Raw genomic sequence first — 18006 nt, forward strand, 5'->3', positions numbered from 1 at the left:
TTAAATTTTGCCAAAAGTGTCTTTCCCTCTTTATCAAAGTATGAATTTGAATTCCGGGAGACTCTTTATAAACGAAACCATTGCGGTCGTAGATTTATAATGACAAACATATTAAAAATGAATTGTGACTGAGCAAACTATTCATATTGTACACACTTATTGCTGATTTAAATAATTTACGTTACGGTAATTATGTAGTTTCTGAGTGTCTTTCGCGATTATAAAAAATTCAAGCATTTTTTGAATTTCTCCGTATTTTAAACGTGTAGCTAAAAATGGCAAATAATACTGGTTTGCCACCCACGAATTTGCTATTTCTGCTCTAAGGCCTAACGTACGGCTCAGTAACGATAATGTACTATAGTTTTTAATCACACTGTACAATGTTTATTATACATATTTCGAATCGCTCGCCATCCGTCGCTTCGCACGGTGCTTACTACGGTCACGTGACGTGACAAGACTTTGCACTTGCGCCGGTAATTGCACGATCGTTTCCGAAAACCGTCTCGCAATATCGGGAAACCGGCACATCTGCCCAATCGCGTTATTGCGTGCCCCACTAATCAGATTGATGTATTAAAATCCCTTTTCCATTATGGAGTCTCAAATCCCAGAGCCGCGGCGGGGGTGTTGATTTAGAAATCCCCGCTCATGAAAAATGCAAGGCTCTAATGCTCCGTCGTCCGGGGTCAGTCCCGATCCGAACAATGACACTTATTAAAGCCGCCACCGCCGTCGGAAAATCCCCAAGAATTTTTATTGCGAATTTCGCCTCTCGCGGTGATGTTGGACGGTCGTAAAACGGTTTCACGGCGTGGGCGATTTTCGCCGGATCGTTACATTGTATCCATTATTGATGGGTATGGTTAACTCGACTACGCCGACTTGTTTATTTTCATCTCGTTCGGGTTTGTGAAGCAAAATTTTTCCAGCTTAAAAAATATAATCAGCTGTAACATTATATAAGACAGCGCGGTGGATTAGGTCAATGCTTCCCAGCGCCACGGAACATCACCAAGGAAATTGTGTAATTTTAAGAAAACGCTGACAGCATTTTCGTTTGCACTATTAAAAAAATATATTTTAAAAGCATATACAATGCGTAAATAGCATGCTACAAAAAGTAATACAGTTTTGTCATCAGCAAAAATAAATGTAAACATATTATTATCTACATAATGATATGTATACATTAATGTATTTATGTGACTTTATTTATATATGTACTAACCTTCCAAATAAGGTAACATTAAACCAGGATTTATTATTTTTAATTTACTCAAAATTATAATAAGGCTTAATAAGCATACAAATAAAATTAAATTATTCGAACTGATTACACTTGAGTGGAATATTTTTTTTAACTTTGCTACAGCAGTATAAGACGCGTTATTATTAGTGAAAAATTGTGGATCTGTATTTTTGTTTGCAAAATCTCTAAAAGCTTTCAAAATTAAATATAAAAAAACGAATAAAATACTGCTGTCGTTTGAAATAAAATATGCTACTTTTATGTACTCTAACACGTTAAAAATGCACCGTTAACTTTAAGGTCATATAAACGACTATTTTCAATATTATGAAAAAGAAATAAGCAACTCGTTTTGACAAAAGGTCCAATAACAACACAAAATATCTTATATGGTACTACATAAAGAATGGGAATATAGGCTTTAGTACCTGTTTAAGTTATATTTGGAAGCCGATTCTATCTTTCGTTCACGGATTTTCTTCAGTAGCTTTAAATACTCAGGATGCCATTAAATTTATGTTTTGCAAGGTTTTCTAATCTTAATATTGAAATTTATTTATTTTTTAATAACGTATACACATTTTAAAAGAAATCATTTGATATTTAAAAAAAAAAAAATAGTTTCTGCGTGATAGTTTATAAGGATGCGCATTTAAATACATAATAACATCATAATTATGATGTGAAACAGACATCTCTTTCTTTTACAAGTAATTCATCTACTTACGCAACTTAAATTGCAAAGAATAATTTTATGAAGACCAAAAATTTCGTTTGTCTATATAATTTAAAAAAGGTGCTTAGATATTTAAATAATTAATAAAACGATTAGGAATTTTAGACGTACTGTTTTATACGCTTAACTTAGGCAATTGCTAACCATTACAAAGTGTTTTCAACAATAGTAACAATGAAAACAAAATAAGGAACTAATTTAAAATACAATAAAAATTGAATCAATGTTATTTTTTAAATTGAATTTTAAAAATAATGTGCAGTTAAAAATACTCATCAATGATTTTTTCATACTTGAAATAATATTTTAATATATCAATGTCTCTTGCGAATCACATTTGCAGATGTGGTAGGCCAATTGCATCGCTTGATTATTCGACCAACGAAATATATTCACGCATTGAATAAGTAAAACCATAAAATGGAACGTTCGAAGTTCGTTAATGCAAGGAGTAGATTACGATAGCGATTTTTACCCTAGATAGACGCATTGTCTTTTGCATTCATTACCTATAAAAGGGTAGTTTTGATGGTGCTTAATGCGTGATTAACGGTCGGACTTGCTAACAGAGTTTATGTTAGCACATTTGTTGCAATTGTGATATTGAGTATTTTCCAATTGTTATTAGGTCTTTTGTCGAAACGCGTAGCTATTTGCTTTTTATAAGTTTGAAATTGACATTTGAATGATTTAAGCGTTAAAAGCTCAGCTGCGTATACCTCTGACAGCTCTAAAAGCTTTGCCCTGTTATTAAATAGAAAAATCGAGCATACTACAAAAAAGTAATATTTTATTAAATTAAAAATTATGTTCAATCAGTAAGGATTAAACATAATAATAATAAAAAAATATTCAAGTCTAATACCTAATTTATCTTAGCCTAGCTAACAATTATTGCTTTCTTTCTATTTTCATTATTTTAATAAAAATAATACATTTAAAACTAGTGTCATCTATTTTTTTAACCGTACGTTTGCCAATATATTTTTTATATTACAATAAACCGATTTTATAAAATATATAATTCATTATATCACTTTTTTTTAGTTATTTTCTAATTTTTTCAGAATTGTAAATAATAATGGTTAGAAACAAATACTGTGTATTTATTAAAGTTACTTATTCAAAATTACTTATTATAGTAAAATTAACATTTTATAGACTAATTATCATATTTTTATTAATCATGCTATATTTATTTACTCGTTCTACTTAAACTACGCTACAATGTATGTATGTAAATGAAACAAGAATGGTTCTTTCTAACTAATTGCAGGTTTATTTGCGTTAAATCTTAATCCCGGGCGCTTTAAGTATGGACCGCTAGTCATTAATAAGAATAAGTTATATTAACGGGCTGAGATTAGGTCTTTGAAGAATCGGCAAAATCCTTGAATATTTTTTTTATTATTAAACTTCTGGAAATTTACCGCTTTATCGTAAAAATATTTAATACAAGTAATCAATTCATGATAATTAGATGTATTTTTTTATAAATCATTATTTATATTGCCAAATGTTCCATATACTTAATATGCTAAAAAAATCTATAAATAATACATCATCGTTTGTACACAATTCAGAAATTTCATCTCACATTTTTTAAATCTCTCCCTAAGATGAATGCGACTGCGAATAAGGGCCCAAAGCAAAATTGTTACTGGAGTCCATTTATTTATACTATTAGATTTATCGAGTTTTCGTTCGACATAACGGTATTTACATCGAAAATGCAACGATATAAATATACGGCGGCCAATTCTCGCACAGAATTGCCTTACGCGCCTCGGCCGGAAAATATGTGCCAAGTTATTCTCATAGTGCTCCTTTCGCTTCATTTAACGCGTTAGGCGGCTTGTTCTTTTCTTTTTTACGGTAGTATATATTTTTTATTTTTTTCCTCCGTGGGACAAAACAAATCTGCAGGTTTTCGGCAATCAGGCGCCAAAAGGCCGCCTTCCCGTGGGACAGGGGTGGTAAAACGAACAGGGGGTGAGATATAGAGACACGTGGGTGGTCTGAGATCCGACTCCGAGAGACTTGAGAGCCTTTTTTGTTGATTAAAATGAGATGTTCTCGCTAAAAAGGACTTTTTTTCTATGACGTCGCTTTCCTATCACAAACGCCACGGTTATATTATTAAATTATTTATACATACACACCTTTGTGTATATGTATCATATATAATACACGTGCAAGTGTTTGTGTTCGTAGCATAATTCTAAATTCCGTACGTGAACGCCGAAAAATGAAAAAACTAATACTCCTTTGATGGTATTATATTGTTAAGAATTCTTTTCTTCTTAACAACTTATAAATAATATTCAAAGTTACTTTAGCTTTTTAGCATTCAAAGCGCTTTTTAGTTAAAAAATTGAATTCTAACAATTAAGCTATCTTATCGTATAGAAAGGTTGATCTCAAAATGGTCTATTAACGTTATTCAGAATTGATTCAAAGTGGTGTGACTTTTGCAGCCAGTAAGGCGCCATAAAATCTAATTACAGTTGATTTTATCAAATATGTACAATACATACAAATGTATGTCAGTAGGGGCGGTGAAGATAAAGTGGGAACTCCAAGTAATTATAAATCCGAGAGTCTGCGCTGTAATTGTCGTTGGTTGCCGGTAATTTTTTGAGTGATTGCGGTTCATCGTGTGCTTGACAAGTGCTAGCCAGTAATTAGTGGTGTTAAGGTGGCCATTTAAGGAAGTTTTAACAAATAGAAAACAATTTAAAACATTATTATTCAAATACAAAGTCAAATGTATTATTTCTAGGCGTGAGAAACATGAAAATTTGTTTTTTTCGTTGTGATAATTTATATTTTTTATTTGTTTTTAAAATTTTAAATAACCTTTGTGCAACTTTTTGCCGATTTTTTAACGCAAAACAACTGTCGTTAACATAAATTATAAATCCCATTGATAATATCTGTGAATTTTATTTATATGCATTACTTTCTACTATTAAATTTATTTCGTAAATTGACCTAACTATTCCTGTTGTATAAACTGTTTGGTATAATTTTATATGACGGTAAAAAATTAGTTTATAGATATATAAATTGTCACTGATTTTCAAAAACCAGTGCTACCTAAAAGTCATGGGTGTAAATACTATACAAAATAATATGTTTTTATAATTAGTAAAATTATTATAATTATAAATCAAAATAATTTATATGTATAAAAAATGGTGGTAATAGGTCAAATTTTCCCTTCATTGATTGGGGCTATCTTAAAACATGGTTACAAAAAAATTTGTATCATTGTGAAGGCTATTCAAAAATAAAATAAAAAATTTAACTTCGTTCAAAAAATCATGCAGAAAAATTATAGGACAGAAATGTTCTATAAAATATTTATTTGTATAGAATATTTAAAAATTCTAATTGTTTTACACCCAATCATTAAAAAATATTCGATCAAAGTATTAAAAAAAAAGTGGAGATTTTAGCTATAAAATGGTCAAGTTTTAGTATACTGAAACTTTTATATAACGCAGCTGGTTTTTAAAGTTTAAAAATCATGTAAATAAAGTAAATCTGGACATTTGGTCAAAAAAATTTTTTTTTTCGAAACATTTAAAAAGCTAATGAAAATAAGGTGTTTTTATTTTATTTTTATTTTTTTAATATCTAATTAGGAAATATCTTCAAAATCAACTTGCGCATCTTTGATCATGAACATTTTTTTATAGATCAGCACTAACTTCACGATAGTTTCGTTTCATTTTCGGTCGTGTAACAACTCACCAATTTAACATTTACACCAATTTAAAAAATAAGTAAGGTAATTACAGCGAATAGAAATATCAATGTTTGTTATCTGGTGAAGGTCCTTTTTGAGCCATAGTTCAGGCAAAAAAACACTTGTTCTCAAAAGTTCATAAAGAAAGATATAATATTAATTATTTTAACTCTATATTTTTAAACTGAAAAAAGTAGAATTTAATAAAAACTACAGTTGCGAATCGTAGCTAGCCAAATAAAACCTCATAATTATTTTTCACCACAATTATACTAAAACATATCACAAAAATATGATTAACACAAATTGAGAGCTAGCAATATAATCTATACATATATTATTTATTTTAAACATAGTAAAATCATTTGTACTGAATAGAAAAACTCAATGCGTTTCAGTTGCAAAAAATGTTTTGATTAAAATATTGAAACTATGTGTATATTTGTGCTTTTGCTTTATTAATAAATTATTCATAAATTCCTAAATATAATATTATGTTTTATTAATCTACGGTACGAATAAATTAAAATTTAATAAATAATCTCACAGCTTCAGTCAGATTAATTAGCCACCGCGACGTTTAACTTTAATATTCACTATTTAATATAAGTGCTAGTGGAAATCTCAAGTTTATCAATATCCGAGAAACTTGGACCGTGTTGATAAAATGTAATAGTGTTTTACATTATTAAATGCGCGGTCGAGATTTATTACTGGACCGACTGCTTCATTAATGAGAGGAGCGACCTAGGGATGCGAACCCCACCCTTGAGAAGTTTCCAAAACTGAAACTTTCCTTTCGAGACCGAGATGAAATATTTCAATCCAATTAACTAATTCAAATGTTTATCTTCGAGCCGTTTTCTGCAATTTAAACTGTATAAAAATATTTAGCGATATTTGTGCGAAAAATTTGCCAAAATCCTATATACAATAAAGCTCCTTTTGAGCGAGGATAACGCAAGGATGTAAACACGATATTATAACATTGTAATACTTTGTTTTTATTCACAGGAAACAAAGGCCCCGAGAGCCCTTGGGGTGAAAGCGCACTGATATAGTATTAGCCATTTTGCCTTAACACAAAATAAAATGTATTCTATGTTCAGACTACGCATAAACAAGGCATAATATTGTTTCGTGCGATTTATTTGAAATTTTACTTGTATAATACCGTTAAAATTTAAAACGGATTATTTATGTTAAAATAAAAAATAATTTGTATGAGATCAAAGAAAGCAACTTTTTTTCCAAGAAATATTATATATAAAAGCAAAGTTAGAGATATTAAATTTAAAAAGGAGTGCACAAAGGAGATGCTTTGTCACCGACTCTGTAAATTTTTGGGGGTGAATAATTATGCAATATAATACCAATAAAAAAATCCACCGTCACTTATAACATAAAAAATATCGAAATATGATAATGCTGCTATAAAAATATCAAATATAAGATAACTTATATACATAGTATAAAATTACAATGTTAAGAACATATATATGCCTAATGTTACATATAAATTAGATCTTTGAATAATAATGAAAATAGATACTTGTCACATGATACATATACCAGTATTAAGTACTTTTACTCAATGATAAATATCTAAAAACCTTGAGCTTTAAATGGACCTTGGTATTTTAAAATTTGTATCGTGTCTGAAGAATCATAGATTTTTTAATTTCGTAATATATAATTAAATTAAAATCGATCTAGGTCATCATTAGTGACTATTGATTGGAAGCTGTATGGCATAAAAGAAGCTACTAATAAATCATCTTTTTTCATGCCATACAAACACGATTATTTGCGATGATAAATTTATTCTCTACTGTATTTACAAGTGAATCATTAGCGAATAATTGATCGTCAACACTTGATTGGGAACCACACACTTCAAAGATCATATGATATTATTCACCAAAGTTTCTCGACTAGAATCTATCTTATGAAAATGAAACATGTAAATAATGCGTTACTTTAAAAACAGCCAGGACTATTTAATCGAGAGAAAGTTTTATTCTGCATGCAAGACACACCTGGGAAAAAGTTTGTGCATTAGGGTGGGAAATCCTACCTCACTCTTCATATTCTCCAACTGACTATTACCTTTTTTGGTGCTAAATAATTACATAAGAAATAAACAATTATAAAATAAAGAATATACTAGTATAATTTTCGTTTGATATTTACCAGAGCTAGTACACTTAAAATAAAAATCAGTTCAAACAGACCGTTCAAAAGACTTGTATGATAGGAGAATAGACTTAGCCTATAATAACGAAGTTCAGAATCAACGGATATGTATATAAGTAAAAATATCAAATTGATTGATTTTTTATTTGATCAAAATTTATATGCATATGTGTTTTGTATATTATTTATTAAATAACAACTATAAAAATTCTGTTCCGTAAATGTAACTAAGCAATCTGTTGGAGTGGCGGAAATGAACGTTCCGAGACAAGGGACGACAGAGGGAATAAGGAAATGGGAAAAGGAAACTTCATAGTGGACATATGCCATGAAAATGAGCAACCGGAGGAAGTCATTAAGTTTAATATCTCAATTATGGCAATTCCACGCTTCCTGCCGAAGCACTTATTATCGCAAAGTCTTGAGTTTACTATCGTATCACATTTTCTCCCGTTGCTTATTTATTATTGTGAAGTTTCCGCAGTCAGAGTTAATTTCGTCGCTCGATAAAATTTAAAACTAACGAAGTTAGTTATTACAGCAGCTGTGTGTGGATGAAAACAACATTTCAACCTACACGTACAAAATAATAGTGTATGGTACGGCGAGCGAGATCGACTAACTTTGGACGTTCATGTTGACTGACAAGATTCAGCAAATTTCAACGTTAACTTTCAAAAGTATATAAACACGTTTAATCGCACGTAAAATATCGTTAAGTGAGCCTTGTCTTGAAATAGCCTTATTATTTTGCTAATCAGTCATCTTATTTTCAAGTTTAATTTTAATTTCAATCAAGAGAGCGGCTAGAAATATCAGATAATCAAAACAGTCATATTTAAAAGGTTAATAAAGGGTTAAATTATAATATTCGGAGAAGAGTGAATCACAGATAAATTGCGTAGCAACAATCAACTCCTTTCTTAGTCGTATTGAGGACAAACCTTACAAACCCGCATCACCAAGGTTTGTAAGCCCTTATGTATCACCTAGCCTAATATAAATAATTATTTAATAATATAATAAACTTCAGGAAACAAATAAAGTAACTACTGTTAGTCTTTTATGTTATTAAAAATGCGAAGCAATTAAAATAATAAGTAATGAAATGCATTAAATTTATTGCACTATTACTACATCATCATTATATAGTAAAAAAGAATATGTTTTTGATAATATAGCAATGATGTACTACAAAATGTGTATGTATATATATATATATATATATATATATATATATATATATATATATATATATATATATATATATATATATATATATATATATATATATATATAATATGTGCATAGAATTTGTTTTTTAGATAGCTTATCAAAGGAGAAAGAATTTTTTTATCTATTTTTAATCCGAGGAAACATCTGAGGAAACACTTCTATGATTACCAACAATGAAAACGCGTAATGGTAGTGTATATAATTTTATTGCCGCATAAAATTATATTTGATCCAAGTATAAAATAATTGCCAACCATAAAATCAGCTGGTGCTCATTATTATTTCTCGTATTGGCATTGTCTGCGTAAACTTAAAAGTTACTGTGAAGCCTTAGAGGTAGGTCAAAACCTTTGTGGTGTCCTTTATCGTTCTAAGGACGAACTGTTCTGTGTTGTTGTAAGTTGCAGGACCCTCAAGCTAGGAGTGTCCATTGGTAAGCAGTATATGTCAGCTAAAAAAATATTCTTCGAGGGTATGTGGCCAAGCGGAAACCATTACTTCAAATGAATCATCCTCAGAGACGATTTTTTGACGACCACGAAGGAGAGAAAATGGTTCTCTGGACAGTTGAGTGAACTAATCACCTTTAATTCGTTCGCAGACGTTCTGAAGAACAATATAAAGACCAGTATTTGACTGCAACAGTTGAGTACGGGAGAGGCTCTATAATGCTTTGAGGGTGTTAGATTGACAGAATTCACGAGAGACTGAAGGCAGATGGCTACATGAAAATATTAAGGCAGTATACTATTTCATCTAGACGTTATTTAATTGTGAATTACTTCATCTTACAGTAAGACAACGAGCCCAAGCACACAGAAAAAAATATAAAAAAATTGGAGCAAAAATTGTGCTGGGGGTAACATCAGAAGTAATGATAAAAACAAGACTAGTACATAAAACTGGTCAAAATCGCTCTAAATTTCAGAGTCAGTACACTGACATTAAATATTCAGAGTTCAGCATTTGACATTTAACACTTGAATCTCCACAACTGGTCAGTTGGCGTGGGAATTATAGTCTGCTGGCTGATCCAGAGAGCTACAATTCGGATCCGGGTACTGAACCGAAAATCAGTAATACTGCTAAGATATTATAAATAGCTGACTTCAGAGATCTTCGAGCTGAGAATATGTTGATACATCGGCGCTAATGGACTATATACCTTAATCTTTGTTGTTACTGCAACTTGACGTCCACATGAGTGAAGCCATCGTCATATATAACGACCAGTTACAACTGATTTCGCGATTGATCATTAATTCGTGCTTTAGTCAAATAAATATTATTTTACAGACAGTGGTTCTTTTTGGAAAACTTTATATATTAATAATCATTATTAGAAGATAATTATCTAAACCCTAATTTTAAACTTCAAAAAATAAATCTTAAAAGCTTGGCACAAAACATTATAGCATGAGTCACTATTAGGGATTCCAATCCCGGGATCCCGAATCCCGGGATCCCGGGATCCCGAACGATTTTCAATACCCGATGAGTCCCGGGATTATAAAACATAATCCCGAATTTTTCGGATTGGTTGATTTATCAAGCACAATCGAATTATTATTGACAACATCGTTATATTTCGTGTACAAACTTGCGCGAGTTGCACGTGTCATCTGTGAATCTTTGAGGCTGTGAGTCTGAACGTGCTTTTTCAGCAGCAGGCTGCTTAGGAACCAAAATCAGATCAAGGCTAAATGATAAAACACTTGATGCTTTGATGTTACTTCGTGAGTTTTATTCAAAATAATGTTTTTAATTAATTGTGTCTATGAATGTACATACCTATGTACATACATTGTCAAAAGTTAATTTTTTTCTTCTCAAATAAATATATAAGACCTTTTATTTTTTATTTTTATTTTATTATTTTCTATTTTAAGTCCAAGACTAAAATTATACGTACTTTATACATTGTACGTTATAAAAAACAGATGTAAAAATATATTGTATTATTCATTTTAAATTATTTTTATCGATAAAATAACATGAAAATTATCCCGGGACTGGTCCCGGGATCCCGGGATCGACTAATTGCAATACCGAAATCCCGGGATCAAAATTTTGGCCCGGGATTGGAATCCCTAGTCACTATGAATAAAACTAAAAAATAGCCAATAAAACAGTTTTTAGTAAGAAATACTGTGCGATACGTCTTAAGTCTAGACATAGAAAATAATAATTGTGCAGCGCATTAGATACCAAATGCCACATTATAATTTTGTTATTATATTTTATAAAATAATAAATTCTATTACTTTGTAAATTTACTTTCATTATTCCATTTTAAATCGTCTGCTTTCTTAGCCATACCCATTATTTTAATTATGATTAAGTACGTAAGATTAAATTTTATTACTGAGAACTCAATTCACTCTTTTTGCTTTATTATTAAAATACATTTTAAAAAGCAAAATTGTACTTGATGCTTTTAATGAATTAGTTCTGCTAAGAATGATGTTTTAACAATTTTAATTATTATTTTTATTTTTCTCAATCGTCTCACTGTAAAACATATTTTTGTATAAATGTAATTAATTCAGCAGCAATTTTTAGTGAATATATCATGTATAATAAATATATCTATTACTTTCATTAAAGATTAATGTGTTCAATAAATACTTTGAACATACAAAGAGCACGATTTTATTTATCAAATTATGCAATTAACAATAATATTAGAATTATATTCCCAACATTTTTTAAATTATAAAACTATTCTCTTGGTGCTTTTGTATTATAGAACTTTTAGGTCTTAATTGGACAATATCATAATCGCACTACATTAGTTAAAGATTCGCGGTTTTAATTAACACTTTTAAATGTTATTGTTACGGAGTTATTTTTCTATGTTAAATAAGAATTATAGTTACTTGTGTAAAAATGGATTAAGAATCACAAAAAAAACTATTTATGAAATAACTTTTTTTTTTTTTTTTAAAATATTTTAGATGTAAAACAAACCATAGAAATAGCATTTATCTATTTGACATAATAAATCCGATAAAATATATGTTGACTAAATTTGTGTAAATAAATATACACTTGACACAAAAAATACATTTAAATTTATATTGAACACCAACTGTGATTTTTGTTTACATAATATATCGGTAGTATAATACTTTTTGCTAACTATTTTCAATTATATTTATAAATTCAACATAAATCAATACCATGTAAATTTCACACCAAAAGAAAGTAAAGTGGATAACAACTCTTTTCATTAATTCGATTCAACTCGGTAGTGAAATCGAAATAATATAAGTTTGGTAGCGACAAAGGAGATTAATTGTAATAATAAAAATTATTTACTTCGTATAATATATAACAATAAAACTAGATTTTCAATTCACAGTGAATAAGGGAAATAATTATTAGGAATATGGGATTACTCACCGACAACTTCCATGTAGCTTGTTTTCATTGCTGTGTGAAAAGATGGCGCATCAGCCGAAACTTCGCAGCGATATCTTCCTGATAGGGATGGAGTAACCGATCGCAAAACCAAAGAAGCAGGTCCCGATCTTCCAACCTGAAAGTGTATATTACCCAATATATGTAAAACATTACAGCATAAACGACACGGCGAGCATATTAAGATTCGTTCAAAAAACGCTTACGTCTACGTCGACCCCCTGCATCGGGAACACCCTGGTGTGCGGAAGCTCTTTGGGGATGTACCGGAAGAACTCCCTTCTACCCTTGTACCATTTGACGCTATAGAGGGCGTCCGTTTCGAGGTCGTATCTGCAGTGCAAGGTCACCGTGGCTCCAGAGGCCACAGCTTCCGGCACTGTGACCCTCACATCTTTCAGACCACCGGCACCTGAAAAATAAATAACATACATTTAACCCATAAAAATCACACCAAAGCACGTTGAGCTTACAATATGCAATTGTATTGTAGTCAACAAACATAAAATTCAAAAATAATAATAACTTAACACGAAATAAAACAAAGTTAACTACAGTAAAAAAGTCCATATTTACACAGTCACAGAAACGATAATATTGATTTTAACATTATATGAATGTGGCACAGACTTTTCTTCAGTCAACGTTCAACCATTTTATAAATACAAGTTTTGGACACTTTTTTATTATATATTCCATAATTTTCATAAATGACGATGTATTTGAGCAATATTATTACTTATAACTATAGGAATTGACATAATATAAGCACAACGTTAGTGCTACTGAGACAAATCGGTACGCAAATAAAAATGATTACAATGTTGCTTTCTTGTTTGTCAGCATAATAAAAAGCTCACGTATAATAATATGCATTTGTATATGCAACTTCAAGTTTTAAAAATGTAAATTACAATATATGCATTATATATAAAAATACTTTTAAATGTAGTAGTAGCACAATGCATTAAATAAATTAATTTACTTCATTAGCTAATTAATCATTTTGTTTACTTTATATAAACATACACAAAGATAAAGCACGAATATAGCTACAAAAATAAATTTTAACACCTATAGTATTTTATTTTCTAAATAATATTGAAAAAAATATTAGCTCATAAATTATTAGAACAAATTTGAGGTACCATGGAAAAGTGAAAGAAATCGCAACGTAGCTTATAAAAGATACATGATTAGTAAAAATGATTAAAGCAATTGCCCCAAAAACCAACATTCAACAGAAAATACTGCAGTTGTCAATATTGACAATAAGAAAACATGCACCTGTTTTTACCTTAATGCTACAATAACTTAATTTATAAAAAAATACAACAACTTAATTATATAAATAATTACTTTTAGATTTATAAATTTCGTTTGCAGAAAAAAATGGTAAAATTTTTTTCAAGTTTTTCTTTACTAATATACAAATCTCATTTACAAATATATTTGACTATCCTACATACCCTATTTATTTTAAGGTACGTAGCTTATTTATTTTAAGCTGGACTTTAGAACTATATTTTTTATTTTGTTTAAGGTAAAAAGCTTAGCTTTTGGATAAAAGAAGCTTTTTAAAATATATAGTTTTTATTTTCGTTCTAACATATATAAAATATTACTGTAATTAGTTCATGTTTTTTTAGTTTAATGTACTAAATGTCTATCTTGTTATTTTTCCCCTAAGGTAATTTATATTTAATAATAATATATTATTATTTATTTTAAACAAAATTATTATTTGTACATTGATATACTATGTATCATTTACAACGGATTTTTTTATATAAGTTCATTAATGTTATATTAACTATTATTATTGTTGTTTTTATAGTTCTATTTTGCCACAAAGATAAACTAATTATTTTATAAACTTCCGCATTACTTTGAAATTTGAGAAAATTAACGAAAAAATAACATGCTAGGAAAATAAAAAAAATAAAAATAATGCTGTAGCTGCAATCAATTTACTATTTTTAATCATTCTACAATTCATTGTCATATATCTGCTTTAAAATTAGACTTTTTTTTATTAACAACAATATTATGTAAGAAAATCATTAATATTATACATTACACATTAACATTAAAAAATATTCAACATCAGTTTTAAAACACATACATTAAAAATCAGGTAATTAAATATTTTATGACGGAAAATTTTAGTAAAATACATATAGATGGATCTCCATTACATTTATTTATAAAAATAATATAAAAAAATGCATACAATAACAGAGCTAACAAGAAAGTACTTAGCCAGTTTTTGTATTAAGTTTTATATAAAAAATCACTTTAAACATTAAAAATAATGTAGAATAACATAAAAAATGTTTAAATAACAATGAATGTTACATACATATATCTCAAATAAAATTGTACTTTTTAAAACCAAAAATAATGCTTCAGCTGAAGTCAATAGGTAATTTTACTGAATTTTGTAAATTATATAATTTAGTTCAATGGGTAAATAATTCTGATTCACATAAATTTCAATAAAATATATATTTAGTATATGGACTTAATATTTAGTAAATAAGCCATTTGAATATAGTAAATCATTAAATGAATTTTCCTAAAAATTTTGATTATCCTAAAAATAGAGTAATAAATATATATCCATAATGACATGTGCAAATGGCATGTCGCTACTCTTCACTCTTTGTTTTTTCTGTTTTATAGTATTATATATATACATATGTATATATATATATACAAGCCTAATTTTTCAAAAAAATAAATATTCCAACCTTAAATATGGATTTATAGACAAACTAGGTCAGATATTAATTTGAAATACATATAAAATTAAGTGATTCTAAAAACACATTTTTACTAAATATTTCTTGATTAAAACATTTTTAAACATAAAAAAATAATATTTACTATTTTTTTTATAAAATTTGTATGCACATTGATCTACATCTACATTGATCTACTATCTACATTGTATTGTTATAGTATACAAAATAAATAGATAATCATATTTTTTTTGGTGTTTAAAGAGGTATTTAAAGTGCTGCATCAGCCTAATTTATATTTAAATTTCCGACTGCCATAAATTATTTGTACAAAACCTGAGCATAATTTGTTCCTTGTCCTCATGTAAAATTCATGCGGAAATTCACAAACGCGGAAAAAATGCTGTCGCGACGCTGTGTGGCTTAGAAAAATATACATTTAATCGTATTCGATCCGAAATTATCATACGAATCCGTAACGCTTTTGTGTATCTCCAATATATATGATAGAACTGTTGTAAGGTGACGCACATGTCTTAGTACAGAAAAAAAACAGTAAATTTATAATAAGCTTTATAAAGCTAATGTTTATATAATATAAATCGGAAAAAAGTTTTAAAAATAAGTAGAAATAATAAAACGTTTTGAAATTCGAAGTTCATGATAGAAATTTTTAAGTGGAACCTCATTTGCAATCTCAGCCCTAGCATCATCTTAGTTTTCCAATTCCCAGGACTACATGTTCAGAGAATAAATTAAAACACATATAAATACAAAAATAATAATCTATTTATATACATACGAATTTTATTATATATAAAAATACATTACAGTATTTAAATGAATCTAAATTCGCGAGAGATAAAATTATCAGACAAAGGAAAGGGTTTGTAATTAAAACGTCAATTAACCTTTGAACGCAGGACGCTCAACAATTAAAAGCTAAAACGTTTTCAAATGTCCCATAACCTTTACGGTAGAATATCCGTGAATAGAAAACTAGATTCATTCACATACTATATGTATCTGCATGCGTGTGTAAGTAAGTGTTTATGTATGTAGTGTGTACATAAGTATAACTTTTTAGTGAAACGGAAATTCTCGGCTGATTCTGCTAACTTCGCTATAAATTGCTTTCTTCAATTAAAGTCAGTAGCGTTCCAAGTTTTCAAAGGTAAACTCATTGCCTTAAGTAGTCTCGCGAGAGTCTCTTTTATTAGTTGTTGAAATTAAAATTAATTTAACGTATCAAGCGACCGTTTCGTAATGTAAAGCAACGTGTGTATTTTTATTACGAAACTTCATAAAAGTATGTTTTAGAAAAATGTGAGATTTTCGCACATTTGCATTAATAGAGTACTTAAACAGAATTAAATACACCAAGTGAAATAAATTATATGTTAATATATAGCTAGACTTTATTTATGATATAATTATATCTCCAGTGGCTTTGTGTTTAGAATCGAATAACGCAAAAAGTTATAGTACTACTTATTTTGCATGAATTAAATATAAAAAAAACATACGGTAAATCTAGCAGAATCTTAAAGTATTACCGTTAGTTAATAACGAAATAATTAAAACTTAAATTAAATAAATAGATTATTTATTTAATAGGTAAAGACTTAATTAACTCCTACGTAGATTAAGTTAAAAATAATCTAACCAAAATTTAGTTTGAAGATTTTACGTTGGGTTAGGCGAGGCTAGGTTTTTTGTTATAATTATTATTAATTGTATTACACATTTATGAAAATTGTTCCCAAACAATTACTTTTTAAATTACAAATCATAATAATTACCTATTAAATAAAATATAAATCACATGCATTTATAAAAAAAAAAGTTTTACTTATAGACAACATATTATTTTAGTAATATTTTCAATGAATTTAATTATAAACGTAGTTTTTTTAACTACAATATTTTAGATCAACTTACTTAATAATATATTATTTAATTCAAATTTTGTATATTTAATTAAAAAAACAGGACTGGGCATAATTTATACAGCCTATTTAATTATATTAAAAAAATTAATTACAATTTTAAAATTATTATATAATTACGCTTTAATCCTATTTTTAACATTCAGTGTATTTTTACATATAAAAAATATATTTTATAAAAAAGTGCAAGTTGGGGAGAGCTAATTTAGGTGAGGTTGTCATTTTTTACTCAAATTTATAAATACATGTGTACCTAATTTTATAAAATTAAATACAATCATATTTGTAAGTTAAAATTTAATTAATGTAAAACAAACTTTTAACAAAGCATAATTAAACGGCACTTCAGAGAAGTACCTTTTTAAGTGTTGCAATATATAAACAACATATAGTCGACGATTATTTAAATAGTCACGAAAAAACTTTGTTAGGTTTTAGAAAAACAGAAAAATTTATTACTTTATATCATTTATTTTGGCTGTATATATTTTATCTGATAAATTATTTAGTTATTTATGAAGAAATTCTAACGTATGATAACTGACGTAAAAAGATAAAATGGTTACAGTTATTAAAATAAACGTAAAACATTTTAGCTGATTCTATGGATTTTTTATAATATTACCTTTTTGTGAACAATGTTTAATTTAAACAATAAAGACTTACTGATTTTTTATAATAAAATCAAGATAAAAGCATGAACCTTAAAAGGA

The 18006-nt window shown here is 28.3% G+C and overlaps 2 protein-coding genes across 6 annotated transcripts in view; one reads left to right on the top strand and one right to left on the bottom strand.

The window, feature by feature from the left end:
- The window catches only part of LOC148228361 (larval cuticle protein 65Ag1-like), a 156371-nt gene that overhangs the window by 40580 nt on the left and 97785 nt on the right, over positions 1-18006 (top strand). The gene's annotated exons all lie outside the window — the stretch shown is intronic.
- Positions 1-18006, bottom strand: part of LOC148228362 (uncharacterized) — a 60073-nt gene that overhangs the window by 17950 nt on the left and 24117 nt on the right. For all 5 annotated transcript variants that reach the window (XM_088200229.1, XM_088200230.1, XM_088200232.1 and 2 more), the window contains 2 exons: positions 12807-13012; positions 12583-12718 (listed from right to left, as the gene is read on the bottom strand). In XM_088200229.1, the coding sequence (XP_088056355.1) occupies positions 12583-12718; positions 12807-13012 (342 nt within the window). The remainder of the gene's footprint in view (positions 1-12582; positions 12719-12806; positions 13013-18006) is intronic.

This window comes from Plectrocnemia conspersa, unplaced genomic scaffold, assembly GCF_051122295.1.
Source record: "Plectrocnemia conspersa isolate PC_06_02 unplaced genomic scaffold, ASM5112229v1 ptg000012l, whole genome shotgun sequence".
Classification (NCBI taxonomy): domain Eukaryota; kingdom Metazoa; phylum Arthropoda; class Insecta; order Trichoptera; family Polycentropodidae; genus Plectrocnemia; species Plectrocnemia conspersa.